This window comes from Antechinus flavipes, chromosome 5 (assembly GCF_016432865.1).
Source record: "Antechinus flavipes isolate AdamAnt ecotype Samford, QLD, Australia chromosome 5, AdamAnt_v2, whole genome shotgun sequence".
In the NCBI taxonomy this organism is placed as follows: domain Eukaryota; kingdom Metazoa; phylum Chordata; class Mammalia; order Dasyuromorphia; family Dasyuridae; genus Antechinus; species Antechinus flavipes.
The window spans coordinates 194,347,638-194,361,628 of NC_067402.1; the positions used below are offsets into that span (position 1 = coordinate 194,347,638).

The 13,991-nt window shown below is 35.9% G+C and overlaps 1 protein-coding gene across 1 annotated transcript in view; it reads left to right on the plus strand.

Moving 5' to 3' along the window:
* CRACR2A (calcium release activated channel regulator 2A) overlaps window positions 1-13,991 on the plus strand; it is a 219,174-nt gene that overhangs the window by 87,892 nt on the left and 117,291 nt on the right. Inside the window, exon 5 of the mRNA XM_051963345.1 lies at window positions 5,862-6,008. Coding sequence (XP_051819305.1) covers window positions 5,862-6,008 — 147 coding nt within the window. The remainder of the gene's footprint in view (window positions 1-5,861; window positions 6,009-13,991) is intronic.

Genomic DNA, 13,991 nt, shown 5'->3' on the forward strand with positions numbered 1-13,991 from the left:
CTGCTGATTTATTTCCAGTGCTGGGTAATAGTGGCTAGGTTTGGCATTCTTCAGGGGCTCAGTGGTTTACAATTTGTCTTTTACAAAAGGCAAATCTGCCAAACCACCTGCTTGCAACCAGGACAGAGTGACCTAAGAGGCTCACAAATGATTCCCAGGTGCGTGGAAGCTACAAAACTCTGATTCACCTCTCCAGCTTCTTGCCCCAGTCTTCTTAGGCTGTGGTCTGGGTTCAGTAGACTGTTCCCCTGCCTGATTGAAACAGATCTGTTCTGAAATTTTTCCAAGGTATCTTCTTCTAGAAATGTGTTGTACTTCAAATATTTGTGGATTCTTTGACTTCAAAACCAGTTTAGAGACTTAATCTGCTGTTGGTTTGAGAGATTAGAGGAGATTACAAAGAGTCTGTTTGTTCTCTGCCATCTTGGTTCTGCCCCTGGAACTACAAATATTATATCATTTAATTCTCAACACTGTGTTATTAATATTCTAACTTTACAGCTGAGGAAACTGAGGCAGAGTTTAAATGACTTGCCTAGGGTCATAGAATTAGTAGGTGTCTGAGGCCAGATTGGAACTCATTTTACTAACTCCAGGATCAGCATTCTATCTACTACATCACCTAGCTACTACCTTTTCCTGATACCAAGTATCATTGGTATAGAAATCCCCTTTTTGATACTCCCTTGTAGTGATCCTCTTTTTTCACAGAAAATCTTTTTTCTGATTCTTTATAAGAAAAACATCTTGCCCATTTCCTTTCATTTTGATAAGAACTTACTGGGATCAAAGGATTCCCATCTTTTGAGAAGTACAACCATATCAAGGTTGGTTTGACTTGCATAAGTTTTAGTCAGAGATATATAGAGATAGAAATGCAAGATGATCCTAATCAGCAGCATCTGTTCTACTGGATCCCCTTACTCTGGGAAATAACAACCCAAAAAAGTTCAGAACTTTTTTTTAAGATGAAGAAACTTTCTTCCATGGGGAAAGGGAAAGGGGAGGAATCTAGACCAAGGCTCACATACACAAAAAAATCTAGTTGAAGGTCTGCCTATTTCAGATAGTAGTTATCACTTCAGAATGTACCTGTATCTTGGTTTCAGGTGTCATAGACAGCCTGAGAGAAGCCAACACAGATTCTAGCCTCCATATACTGCTCTCTCTTGAATATTCCCTTTCCCAGGGCTTATTATTCTATCAGTTTTATAACCATTAATTCTAATTTGTATACACTAAGTAAAGTCAGGCTTTCAGCTCAGATCAATAGGATCTAACTGTAGTCTTCCCCTTTTTGCTTTCCTTTCTTCTTACGCCTGGAACCAAGTTTTTCTTTCACACCTGGCCACAGTGAAAGTACAAGAGACTCAGGGCTATCTGCATGAAGCATTTACTTGGTCTCAGTACCTGAGACAATGCCTTTATTGGTCTCCAGTACTTTTGCATTGTACATCTGAAACCCATAATAATGTCTGTGTATGTATCTGGCCCAGTTTTTCTGAGGGAAAAAGTCTCCCAATTCTTTAACAAACAAGATTCCCTGCCTTTTCTTTCTGTTTCTGTCTCTGTCTCTCTGTGTCTGTCTGTCTGTCTCTCTGTTTCTCTCTCTCTCTCTCTCTCTCTCTCTCTCTCTCTGTCTCTCTCTCTCTCTCTCTCCTGTATTCAACAATAATAACAAACCATTCATGTTTGTTGTTGGTATATTTGATCATGATATAAATGGCTCAGAAAACAAAGTAAACATTTAAGAAATTGAGAATTGGAGAACTGACTTGGCCAAGGTCATTTAGTTAGAAAGTAACAGTGTGACCAATCTGGATCCTTTTTCTAGCATACTGAAGCAGAAATTTAGGCTAGGCATGAATTAGTTATTTACATCAGTTTTTAAAAAATTTCTATCAGTTGGTAAACCAATCTTCCTAGGTATCCAGGCTTTCAACCCAAACACAAATACATCTCTAGACACTTCCATTTCTTCCATAAAGTCCTTTTATCAAGAAAAAATGAATTTAAACATTGGTTCTTAGGCTGGGACTAATAGAAACTGGGCTTGCCCTAAAATAGATTGCATATAACATTTATCTTCTTATTGCTTTTAAGTCTTGTATCTACTGACATTAGATTCAATAACATATAAGTAGGAGAATCCTGCAGCTGAGGACTAACCCTCTCAGAGCTTGGGGAAAAGGATTAACAGTAGAAGATATAGATGGTTAGATTAGGGTCAGAGGGATGGGGAGTATATCAGTGGGACTAGCACAGTTTGTCAGCCCAGATAGAGTATTTGTGGCTTAACGATTTCTAGAAGATTATTTTTTTTAGGATCGTGGCAGGGTCAAGAGAGGCCAGTGAGTCTGGTAATGAGCACACTGTCAGAATTCTGCAAGAGAATTTTATGGGTGGGATTGTTGCAGCAATAGTTAATTGCAAGAGTGGAAAGATTTTAGGAAAAGATAGCAGCTGGTATCCACCAGGAGGGAACAGTCAGAAAATTTGTTACCTGCATTAGCTTTTTAACAAAAATGTGGCCAAATCCTAGTGACAGAGCAGAAAGAAGACTTCTCCAGAGAGGCTACTTTAACCTCTGGCACAGAAACTCCTGAGAAAGTGGGGAGGAGGTTGCCCTTGGGCATAGCTTGTGACATAGATTGGCTCTGTGTTGATCCTGTAACAGAGCAGACATTGCCCAATCTTTTAACTGGATATAATCACCTTAATACCTCAAACAGCTTATAGTGCTGACCTGACATATAAGATTTTCCCTAGGGGTACACACAATAAACAGTGGTACACAAGCAGAGAAACACAGGAACAGCCCTCCTGGTGACTAGACCCCTCAGAGTTACACTGCTCTGCCACAAAAATATCTCACCTGACTCTTTTGTTCTCTATCCTATAAACTCATTAAGCTCTGCAGATACTTTATAAGGGTCATTTTAGGATACAGTGACTCATACATCTTAAGTTCTTTTTACAAGCTACCTCTAGTCAGCTTCAGAATGGGATAGAGGCTGATTCCTCCATTAGGCATTGGGTTAATGGAAATAGCCTCTGCCTTCTTGCTTTCACAGATCAATTGCAACATACCCCCATCCATCACCCTACCAAGGTGAAGAATAGAGAGGTTTTCTTGGAAAGAAGGAACATTCCCAAACTGCCCTGGTAGTTGCCTACCTGTATACAAGCAAGGTAGCAATCATGAAGCATCCCTCTGGGTCCTGATGCCAGAGGACCAGGAGAAAAACACCGCCCACCGGGTTTATCTCAGATAAGAAAAAAGCTATATGGGAGGTCTATGAAGGTCAATCTATTGACATTGGTGATTAGCTTTCTCCAACAAAGACAGAAATCCTTCCTCATCTCAAATTCTATCACCTACATGAAGCTGCCTTATTTCTTCCTTTCCCTAAACAACTAGTGATCTCTCCATCTAATCTCATAGCACTCTGTGCTTTTCATATCCTAATCCATCTTACATATCTGTTTATATATCTTATTTCCTTGAGGACAGCAACCGTACCATTTATTTCTCTTTCTGACTAGTGAAGAACATTGTATATGGTAGGTACTTAATGCATGAATGAATAGGAAAACAGACATGGTGTGACATGATTGATGCTGAAGGGGCAGCAGCAGAATACTTCAGTTGAAGAATGCCTACAGTTATTTGCAGTAATTCACTAACCATAGGCATATGAAGGAGCTTGAGAATATTCTACTGACCCTGGTTGGAGCAGATATATTTGGAGGCTCAGCCCTGGATGTTTGTGATTGAGTGGGTCTGGAATGGAGTGTGAGGAACACAGAGAATGGTATGTGTTGAGTTTAGAGTGATTTGTGATAGGAGTTAGGGCGTGATTAGTAAGTGAGAAGGAGATTCACACTAAAGGAGAATGTCATTGAGTCAGGTTATATGAATAGAAGGAAGAGTTCCAGTCTTAGTCAAGTTGAGAGATTGAGGTCTTTGGTTTCAGATCCTGAGAGGGTTTGGGGTCCCCTTCTGGCAGAGGTTCTTAAACTTTTATGTATTGTAGACCCCTTTGGTAGTCTGTTAAAGCTTATGGGCCCCTTCTTAAAATAATGTTTTTAAATGCACAAAATAAAATACATGGAAATTGTTATATAATTTTTTTTAAGTTCATGGATTGTAGGTTAAGAACCACTGCTTTAGGGTGAACTTACATTACAGAATAAGGGTAGTATGAGAATTAAGGCAGCATGTGGCGAGAGATGCTGCCAACTTGCACAAAAGCTGGTGAGATTGAATTCCCACTGGATCTTTTTATCGATCTCCTCAGACTCATTGTAACCATGTAGAATTAAAATCTCTTTAGAGGCAGAATTCTCTAATCATCTTTTCTGACACTCAATTTCTCTCTGTAGTCTACAAAGGGGAAAAAGCAAGTGCTCATGAGAAAGCTAATGGACCCAATGTATGTAAGCATGATTAGGGGAAAGTTCCTGCAAGGTGTGTGGAAGGGACACCTGGGGAGTGTCACATGGGAAGGTAGAAGGTATTAATGGAGTGCAAAACTTTTCTTACCATAAAGGTGGAACTATCTCAGCTAATTAATAATACATAGTCATATTGAGAGATATAAGACCTATATTGATGGAGAGAGTTCCTACTACTGACAAATTACAGATCTTTCAAATAATCATGTATGTTCTGGGTTATAAAAGCTCTGGGAGAGATTATAGAACTATTTTACACATCATTTAAGAGAAAACCAGGAATGTACTTTATTTGGACCGGGTAGCTTGAACTCATCAAAATCAACCATTTTTTTCCTTAGCCTTTTCAGTCCTAACATCATTCAGCTTGTCAGAAAGAACAGACAAAAAATAAGTAGTTCTGTTTTCTCCCTTTCCCCCAATTTTCTTTTATCATTGTTTCAGCCTTTCTTTCTCTTTCTTTTCATTTGTTATCTTATCCTTCCCTAGCAGTAAGCTGATCTCTCCTTCCATAATCCCCCCTCATAGAGCTTAAAAACCTCTGTTATTCTTAGTTTTTATTTTTGCCACCTTTAGCACATTCTGAAATTTAGTATTTGTGACCCTATTTATATAAGACCATGTCATCCATTTATGTTCTTCCTCCATTATCTGTTCCTATCTCCATTTTCTCTTCATGTCTTTCATTTTCTCTACATGTCTTTTTTTTATTGAATTTTTTTTTTGCCTCCTTAGTCATCTACATTTGTCATTTTGGGCAACTGCCCTTTTCCTCCCATATCCGGAATTTCCTTTTGTATTTTCAGAATTTCATACTTAAGGACTTCAGATATCTTCAAGGCTTCCTTCTGCTTTGTGGATGCTCTTTTTTTTTTAACAACACTGACACTTTGACACTTCTCAATGATTCCCTTCTTCCCACCCACATGGAATTGTTCCCTGAAACAAATACAATTAAAATCCTTCATATCTTTTAACTCTGTTTATACCTTTCTCAATACATGTCTCAAATTTCTTCTTTCCTCCCTTCTTTGTTGTTTTTACACTAATTCTCAGTGGGGAGGGTTCAAGGAGGTTCAAGAAGTTTCTTCTAGCTTTTTGTCTTCAACTTTCAATATCAAATGCCAATCTTTCCCACCTCTGAGTTTTCTCTTCCAAGTTCCATAATCCTCATCTCTAAATTTACCTGGATTCTCTTATCTTCCCTATATTTTACATATTGGAAACTATTGGGTTGAGAGGATTTGATCACATAATCCATGTTCTGAGGTATGTTGGACAATTAATAGATTAATGTTGGTTGCTAGATTCAGAAGTAATTCCATAGCCCTCATTGACTTGACATATATTACATCAATAATCACACTATTCTTCAATTCCCCTCTTTTTTTTCTTTTTAACAGTGAAAGTGATATTAAGCAACTTTGGGAGCAGCTAAAGAAACATGAACCTAACTTGCTGTCCAACTTTGAAGAGTTTCTCTCCAGAATATTCTGCCAGCTCCAGGAAGCCCACAAGGAGAAGGATGAACTTGAATGTGCCCTGAGAAAGTGAGTTTCCAAATTCATTTTGTCTCTATCTGAACAGATAGATCAGTCTTTCTATTGTGTCTTCCATCTAAATATCCTACAATAGTTTAAAATCATTCTTTAGAAAAGATAGCTGAGCCATTTCCAATTGTCTTGATTGTCTTGATTGGACTGTGAGGCTGATGATGACTGAATATCTCTGTTTCACTTAAATCTAATTAATTCAAAAGTCAACATATCACCCTGTGAGAACCAAAGTACAAACAACAGATAAGATAGCATTACATTCACATTATGTACTCTGAGATGTAGAAAAAGAGAGAGATTCTTTCAATATCATTTAGTAGTAGCACCCACTTGGTTATCCCATAGCCTTGGATATTCCCAAGGTGTGAAGCGGCAGATTAGAGTATTCTCCTTCCACTGCCTTCTCAGATGTTTTGTGTTTTGTCTCTTTCTCCAAGGACTCTCCTGAGAGTTCCTATCATCCAGGATCCCTCTACTTCTGAGAGGGGATAGAACCAGGGAAACATAAGCAAACATACAGTTATACTCAACAAGTCAAAGTAATACCTTATGTCTTCTGAGAAGATGAGATAGAATCAGGCAATATAAATGTACTGCACAAAATATGGGACAAGTCAGATTGGTGATATTTCATTCAGTTTTTCCAAATCAATGAACATTTATTATGCACATACTATGATGGTTCATGTCATTGCATATCTATTTGCATTGAAGAGTTAGCATTTTGTGAATTAGTGGTAGCCTTGAAAATATAAAAATGGATATTGACTCTGATTTAAAGAACAATTATAATTATCCAAATCAATTCAATAAACAATTATTAAGAATCTACTACTGCATTGAACTCTGGGGATACAAAAATAAATAAAAGATAAACGAATGGTTAAATAAGTAAATAAATAAGAGACAATCTCTACCTTCAAAGAGTTTAAAATCTTAAGGGGGAAACAACACACAAAAGAAAAAGAAGAAGAAGGAGAAGAAGGGGAAAGAGAGGGGGAGAGAGAGTTTGCATGTAGGGAAGGAGGAGACACAAAGATAGACAGCGTGGTAAGGTTAGTGGGTAAATGGTGGTGAGGGAAGGAAACTTTGGTTTTAGTTTAGAAAGTCATTAATATGGTGAATGGACCAATTAGATAGTTACTTGACATCTTTTTTCCTGAACTAATGGTAATTTTAATCTAATTATAGATCTCAGAGTAAGAAATGGGGAAGGGGAGGATAGGAGTTTTTGCTTGGTGATAGCACTAAAAATGACCAAGGTGAAGAAGTCTGGTTATGTTTAGACTCTCATCACTTAGAATATGGTCCTGGGGCAGAATTTTAGTAATACAGGCAGTGTGGTTGGACAGAGAGAAGAAAGATTGGGAGGGAGTTTCTGAGCTAGGAAGTCTCTCCACTGATCAACTCAGAGGTCTGGGCTAAAAAAAAAAAAAAGATAAATATATCTAAACAATTAAACCATCATTTAAAGTAAGCTGGGACATAATCTAGAGCATATGATAAAAGCCCAAAGAAGAGTTTTCATAGAGTTTGAAAGCAACTAAAGAGGTCATTTCAACTCTATGTCTGTCTTCAAGCAGAATAGCAATGAATTCTCTTCAGGAAATTTGGGTGAGTAGATGAGAAATGGAAATTGGTTGATTACATTCCTAACATTTCCTCAATAAAGGACTCCACAGATTATTTTTGGATGCTTCATGATATCTTGAAAACGCCATAAACTCAAAATTTGAATGTATTTGAGCATCTCAGAATTCATGCTGAAATGGTCCTAAACTAAATTGACTGAGCCCAGAAATTGTAAAGACTAGAAAACATTTGCCCTTTGAAGATTATTTATGAATTATTGTCATCCCATGCTTTTTCCCTCTTTTTCTCCCTACTCCCAGCTAGGCTTTGACCTGTTTGGTGCTCTGTTCGGGATGCCTTATTTTAGAAAGCTATTGACAAGCAGGAATATATGCAAAGGGGAGCGATAAGGATAGAGAAGGAACTAGATATCATGGCATTAAAGAATTATTAAAATAACTCAGCATATTTAGCCTAGAGAAGAAGAGATGTGGGAGGACATGATAGTTGTTTTCAAATATTTTCATTTTCATTATATAGAACAGGCATTAGACTTCTACTTAGCCTTGGAAAACAACATCAGGAATAATGGATGGGTAGGATTTTAGACAGATAATAATAATAATAGTAAATATATAGCAACAATGACAACAATTGCTTATATAGTACTTTAAACTCTGCAAAGTGATTTATAAACATTGTCTTATTTTGCCCTCACAACCCTTGCAAAAAGTTCAGTGATTCCCCCAAAGTCACTGGTCAAGCCAGGAGGCTGCTGATGGTTCTGTAGTACATAGAAAAATCTGAGTTCAAAAGTGGCCTCTGGTTGTTGTGATCATTAAATGAGATCATGTTTACAAATCACTTAGCACAATGCCTGGCACATAGGGGATGTTTAATAAGTACTTATTCCCTTCTTCTCTGAGATTTTCACTCAGGTCCTCTGATTCTGAATGCAATATTTATTGAACAGTGCTTTGGGCTATTGCTTTTTGCATTGAACCTCTAGCAGGACTATCAATCAAAGACTGTTGAGAATCTGGTTTAACTCCTGAAAAAAGTGAAAAGTCTTATTCAGGACCTCCCAGTGAGTTCATAAAACTTCATCATGTTTTCATGGAGTTATATGCATTCTTTAAAAACAATAGAACTCAAAAAAAAAATCCCCCCACAATAGAACTCAAAACATAACAAAAGAACAATATGCATTTAGGGATGGAAATCCTGCAAGTGGTAGTTTCAAATGATATATTTTCACACAAGAATTGGACATGAGAAGTTGCCAGTTAGAACTGCAAAGGACTAAAATCTATCTTAGAGAATTTTATAGATTTGCACAGCATACAATGTTTGCTTTTCTATCGTGGCCAAATAACTTTTGTCTATGCTCAAAGCAAATGTCATTATCTGTCAATAAAAATAAATAAATAAAAATGTATGCCTTTCTCTACTCTTCAGTTTAACAGGAAAAGAGTAGATGTTCCTTTAAAAATGGGAGTGTGCTTCAAGGTAAAAACAAACAACAACAACAATAAAAAAAAAAAAAGAAAATTTGAAGAGGCAGAAGGAAATACTGACTTTTTAGGAGGCTGGAGTGTGGAAAGAAACTACACAGGAAAGAGAAAGGCTTACTGGATCCTTAAATGTAATGCAGTGCACCTAATCTAGGTGGAAGCAGAAGATTGGTTAATCAGAGGACCCAGAGTTACCTCAGTCCACTTGATAAAACTGTAGGATTCAAGGGACAGGAACAACAACAGGCTGCTAGTGGTTATATTCATTAGCTTATGAAGGACATGAAAGCTTAAGTGGCTAACAATCTGAGTGAACCAAGATTAGAAAAGGTTTAAAACTAGGAATGGCCAATTTCATGAAACATTCATTCTGACAAGTCAGTGTGAAGCAAGACTAAAGAAGTCTTTTTCCTTTGAGAGATGTGAAATAGTTCCTCAATCAATTTCTTAACCTTTTATAATATATGGTATAGCACAAAGTCATTGTGTAATTTTCCACTAGCATCTGTGAATTTTCATCATTTTAGAACAATTCTGAATCTGAATATCTATTTATATACACTATGTTGACATGATTATATTAATAAAATGTGTTAATCTGTGATTTCATTTAATAATAGTATATAACAATTTATATTTATATATATAACCTATAATTATACATAATTCATTATTTTTTCAATAAGGACAAGATTTCCAGGCCACTGAAAGTAAAAAGCAAATCCCCTATACAAGTTTTTGGGTGAATATATTTTAAATTCTTTTTTAATAATAGATTTTTATTTTCAAAATACACGCAAAGACAGTTTTCAACATTCACCTTTGCAAAACCTTGTATTCCAAATTTTTCTCCTTTCCTTTCTCTCACTCCCTCCCCTAGACAGCAAGTAATCCAATATATGTTAAACATGTGCAGTTCTTCTATATGTATGTCCACATATATTATGCTGCATGAGAAAAATTAGGTCAAAAAGAGAAAAAATGAGAAAGAAAAAAGCAAGCAAATAATAAATAAAAAATACTATGTGTGATCCACATTCATTCCTCAGATAATGCTTTCTGGATGAAGATGGCTGTCTCCTTCATAAGTGTATTGGAATTGCCCTGAATCACTCCAATATTAAAAAGAGCCATGTCCATCACAATTGATCATCCCCTAATCTTGTGGTTGCTGTGTACAATATTCTTTTGGTTCTATTCACTTTTCTTAGCATCAGTTCATATAAGTCTCTCCAGGCCTTCCTAAAATCAGCTTGCTGATCATTTCTTATAGAACAATAATATTCCATAATATAAATCTATCATAACTTATTCAGTCATTTCCCAACTGATGGGCATCCACTCAATTTCTAGTTACCACAAAAAGGGCTGCTACAAACATTTTTGCCTATGTTTTTATGATCTCTCTAGGATACAGACCCAATAGAAACACTGCCCAATTTGACAGCCCTTTGGGCATAGTTCCAAATTCCTTTTCAGAATGGTTCGGTCAATTCACAACTCCAACAATGTGTTAGTGTCCCAGTTTTCCCACATCCCCTCCAACATTTATCATTATCTTTTCCTGTCATCTCAGCCAGTCTGGGAGGTATATAGTAGATCTCAGAATTGTTTTAATTTCTCTAATCAATTCTAATCATTTCTCTAATCAATAGTGATTTAGAGTCTTTTAATATTTTATATTCTTAAGAAGATGACTATTACAGTGTCATCTGGAGTTCTAACAAAATTTTTGGAGTAGTCTCGAATGAAAAAGCAAATTTCATTAGTAAAATAATCCTTTAAAAAATCTTAAATATTACAGCAACAACAAGAATATGGATGATCCATTCTGATGGATGTGGCTCTTTTCAACAATGAGGTGATTCAGACCAATTCCAATAGCCCTGTGTTGGAGAGAACCATCTGTATCCAGAAAGAGGACTATGGGGACTGAATATATATCACAGCATAGTATTTTTACCTTTTTTATTGCTTTCTTGCTTTTTGTTTTTTCTCATTTTTTTCCTTTTTGATCTGATTTGTCTTATGCCACATGATATTTGTGGAAATATGTTTAGAAAAATTGCACATGTTTAACATTTATTGGATTACTTGCTATCTGGGTTGGGGGGGAGGAAGGAGAAAAAAATTGAAACACAAGGTTTTACAAGGCTGAATGTGGAAAATTCTTTGCATATTTTGATAATAAAAAGCTATTATTAAAAAAATCTCAAGTACTCCAGTTTTTCTGTTGTCTTGGCTACAACAACTATTTCTTTCTTCATAACAAAGGTTTATAATGGGTTTTTCCTTCTCTTTCCCTAGTCTTCTTGCTATCCTAACTTTAAGAAGCTGATGCAACACTGTGGAGAAATAATAATACCCTTTCCACCTGTTGGGTCTCTCTAAAGGTTGTGATTATTTGCTGAAGATTAATAGGTTCTCCTAATTTATAGTTATTCAGTACTTGTCATTGCTTTTGCTACCCATCATACTTTTCTTTGGAAAATTCTATTTCATTGTAGCTTAAAATATCATTAAAAAGCTTTTCTTCTCCATGCAAACAGCTGCTGTAATATATGTAACAGTTATTGAAGCACACTTTCTAAGTGCTACAACTTTTGCATGTCTCCTTAGGATAATATCCTTTCTTAAAAGCCAAAAAATGAAAATCATAAGAAATAGAAACACAGGCATATAGGATGAAATTCTGTACTTATTTGACAAAAATTAACAGATGAGCATGCTGTCTTGATCCAGTTTTAGCTGGTCAAGGTCTGATGTCCTAAATCATCTTAGTATCAGCAGAAGCATATACATAAGGCTATATATTTCAAAATAAGACCATATGAAAATTATTGCTTTTTCCAAGTATTTTCCATATCACTGCATGGGCTAACAATCTCTTTGACTAAAGGATCATCCATATTCTCTGGAAGTCATAAAAAGCAGGAGCAAGTTCTTTGACAGATAAAACAATACCAGCCATGGAGGAAGAACCCAGTTTTAGAGGAGAAATTACTTTTCCTCTCCTCTTTATACCTCTTCCTGGGTGCATCTTCTACATAGCTACCAAATTTATGTGACGATACATACATCTTTATATATGTACATACACCTTTACCCCCAATTTTGCAATGATATCCCATTACTTATGAGTTAAAATACAAAATCCTCAGCCTGTACTAAAAGCCCTCCAAAATCTGGTTCCTAACCACCTTTCCCATTTTATTTCATATTGCTTCTCTTCACGTTGTGCTACTTGAATAGATAGTTATCCCCTGTGTACACAACATTCTATATTTTGCTTTCATGCCTTTCCATGTCTGGAGTGCATTCACTCCTCATGGAGATCTTAGTTTCCTTCAGCACTCAGGTCAGGTTCTACCTCTTTATATAAGGCCCTTTCTAGAATTTCATAATTATTAATGTTCTTTCCCTCTTCAAATTACCTTTAAATAGAAAATGAGCTGAAGATACTGAGGTACAGAACTACATGGCTTGTGGAAAAGGCTTTTTCAGTTACAGTGAGATGACATCATTGTAGGCAATATGGGAATATCTTTTATGCTGAATGTTTAACAAAAAATTTCTTAACTTCTTCAAAGAAGCCCACTCATATCTCTGATGTGTTTCAATGACTTTTAAAGATGACTAGTTATTATGTTTATCAAGCAAGATTACACTAATATCAGAGTTTTAATAAAAAATACTTATAGAGTACTTGGACTATTATTTGATTTGGACATTGATTGTAATACCAATAAAATTGGTATATTTTGAAATGTTAATATCAAGTAAAACTCTTCTATTTTTGTGAAACAGCTTATTACTTGTTGCTTTCTTTCTATTTACCCTGAAAACAGTTTTAAATGTAAACAAATTCTGAACAGAGAGAAAAAAGAAATTATCTTTTCTGTACTCATTTACATATATATACATATGTCTCTGTCTCTGTCTCTGTCTCTGTCTCTCTCTTTCTCTCTCTCTCTCTATATATATATATTATCATACCAGTAAAATATAAGCTCTTTAAGGACTACCAGTTTTTTGAATCCCCAGTGGCCTACATACAAACTTTGATCTTGTAAAGCAAAAATGGTATCATCATTTTTTAAATCTTCAAATATTTGTTCACTGATTCAGAAACCTACCTTGGTGCACTGAACACACGTCAATTCGATTCAGCCTTTTAAAAAATGTATACTATGAGCAAAGTACTATGCTAGAAGCTAAGAATAAAAAAACAAAAATGAAACTCTTCCTGACTTAACAGTCTACTGAAGGGTATAATGCAAGTAATTTGAAGAGCAGAAGACTTCATTCTAATGCTTAAATAGGAGAAGATTAGAGAGACTTTAACAGTGGCAGTAGCACCTAGCCAAAACTTGAAAGAAGACAAACATCCTGAGGGGCAGAGATGAAGAGAAAGTACATGATGGGGATTTTGGAGTTAAATGCAACTACCTGGAGGCAGATATGTTGATTTCTGGGAATCAGCTTATCTAGTAGTTTGTCCATTATGGGGACTTTGAAGAATGAAGTATTTTTAAATTGTACTAGAAAAATCATTTGAAGTCAAGATTAGGAGGGCTTTAGATGGTCAGAAGTAATAGGTAGTCACTGAAGTTTTCTGAGCAGGAGGATAATATGATAAATTATGTACCTTAGGAAAATTATTTTAGTAGCCTATGAAAAAGGGAAAGAAAAAAAATTAGGGAACCTAATTACGAATCTATAGCAATAATCTAGTTGAGAAGTGGAGAAGGCTGAACTAGTGTTTGTTGAGGGAAGAATTCATGCAAGAGATTTTGTACAGATGAAATCAGGATTTGGCAACTGATTGAATATGGTGGATGAGTGAGGAGTCAGAGATGATTCCAGAATTCTAAGTCTGGGTCACTTTGAG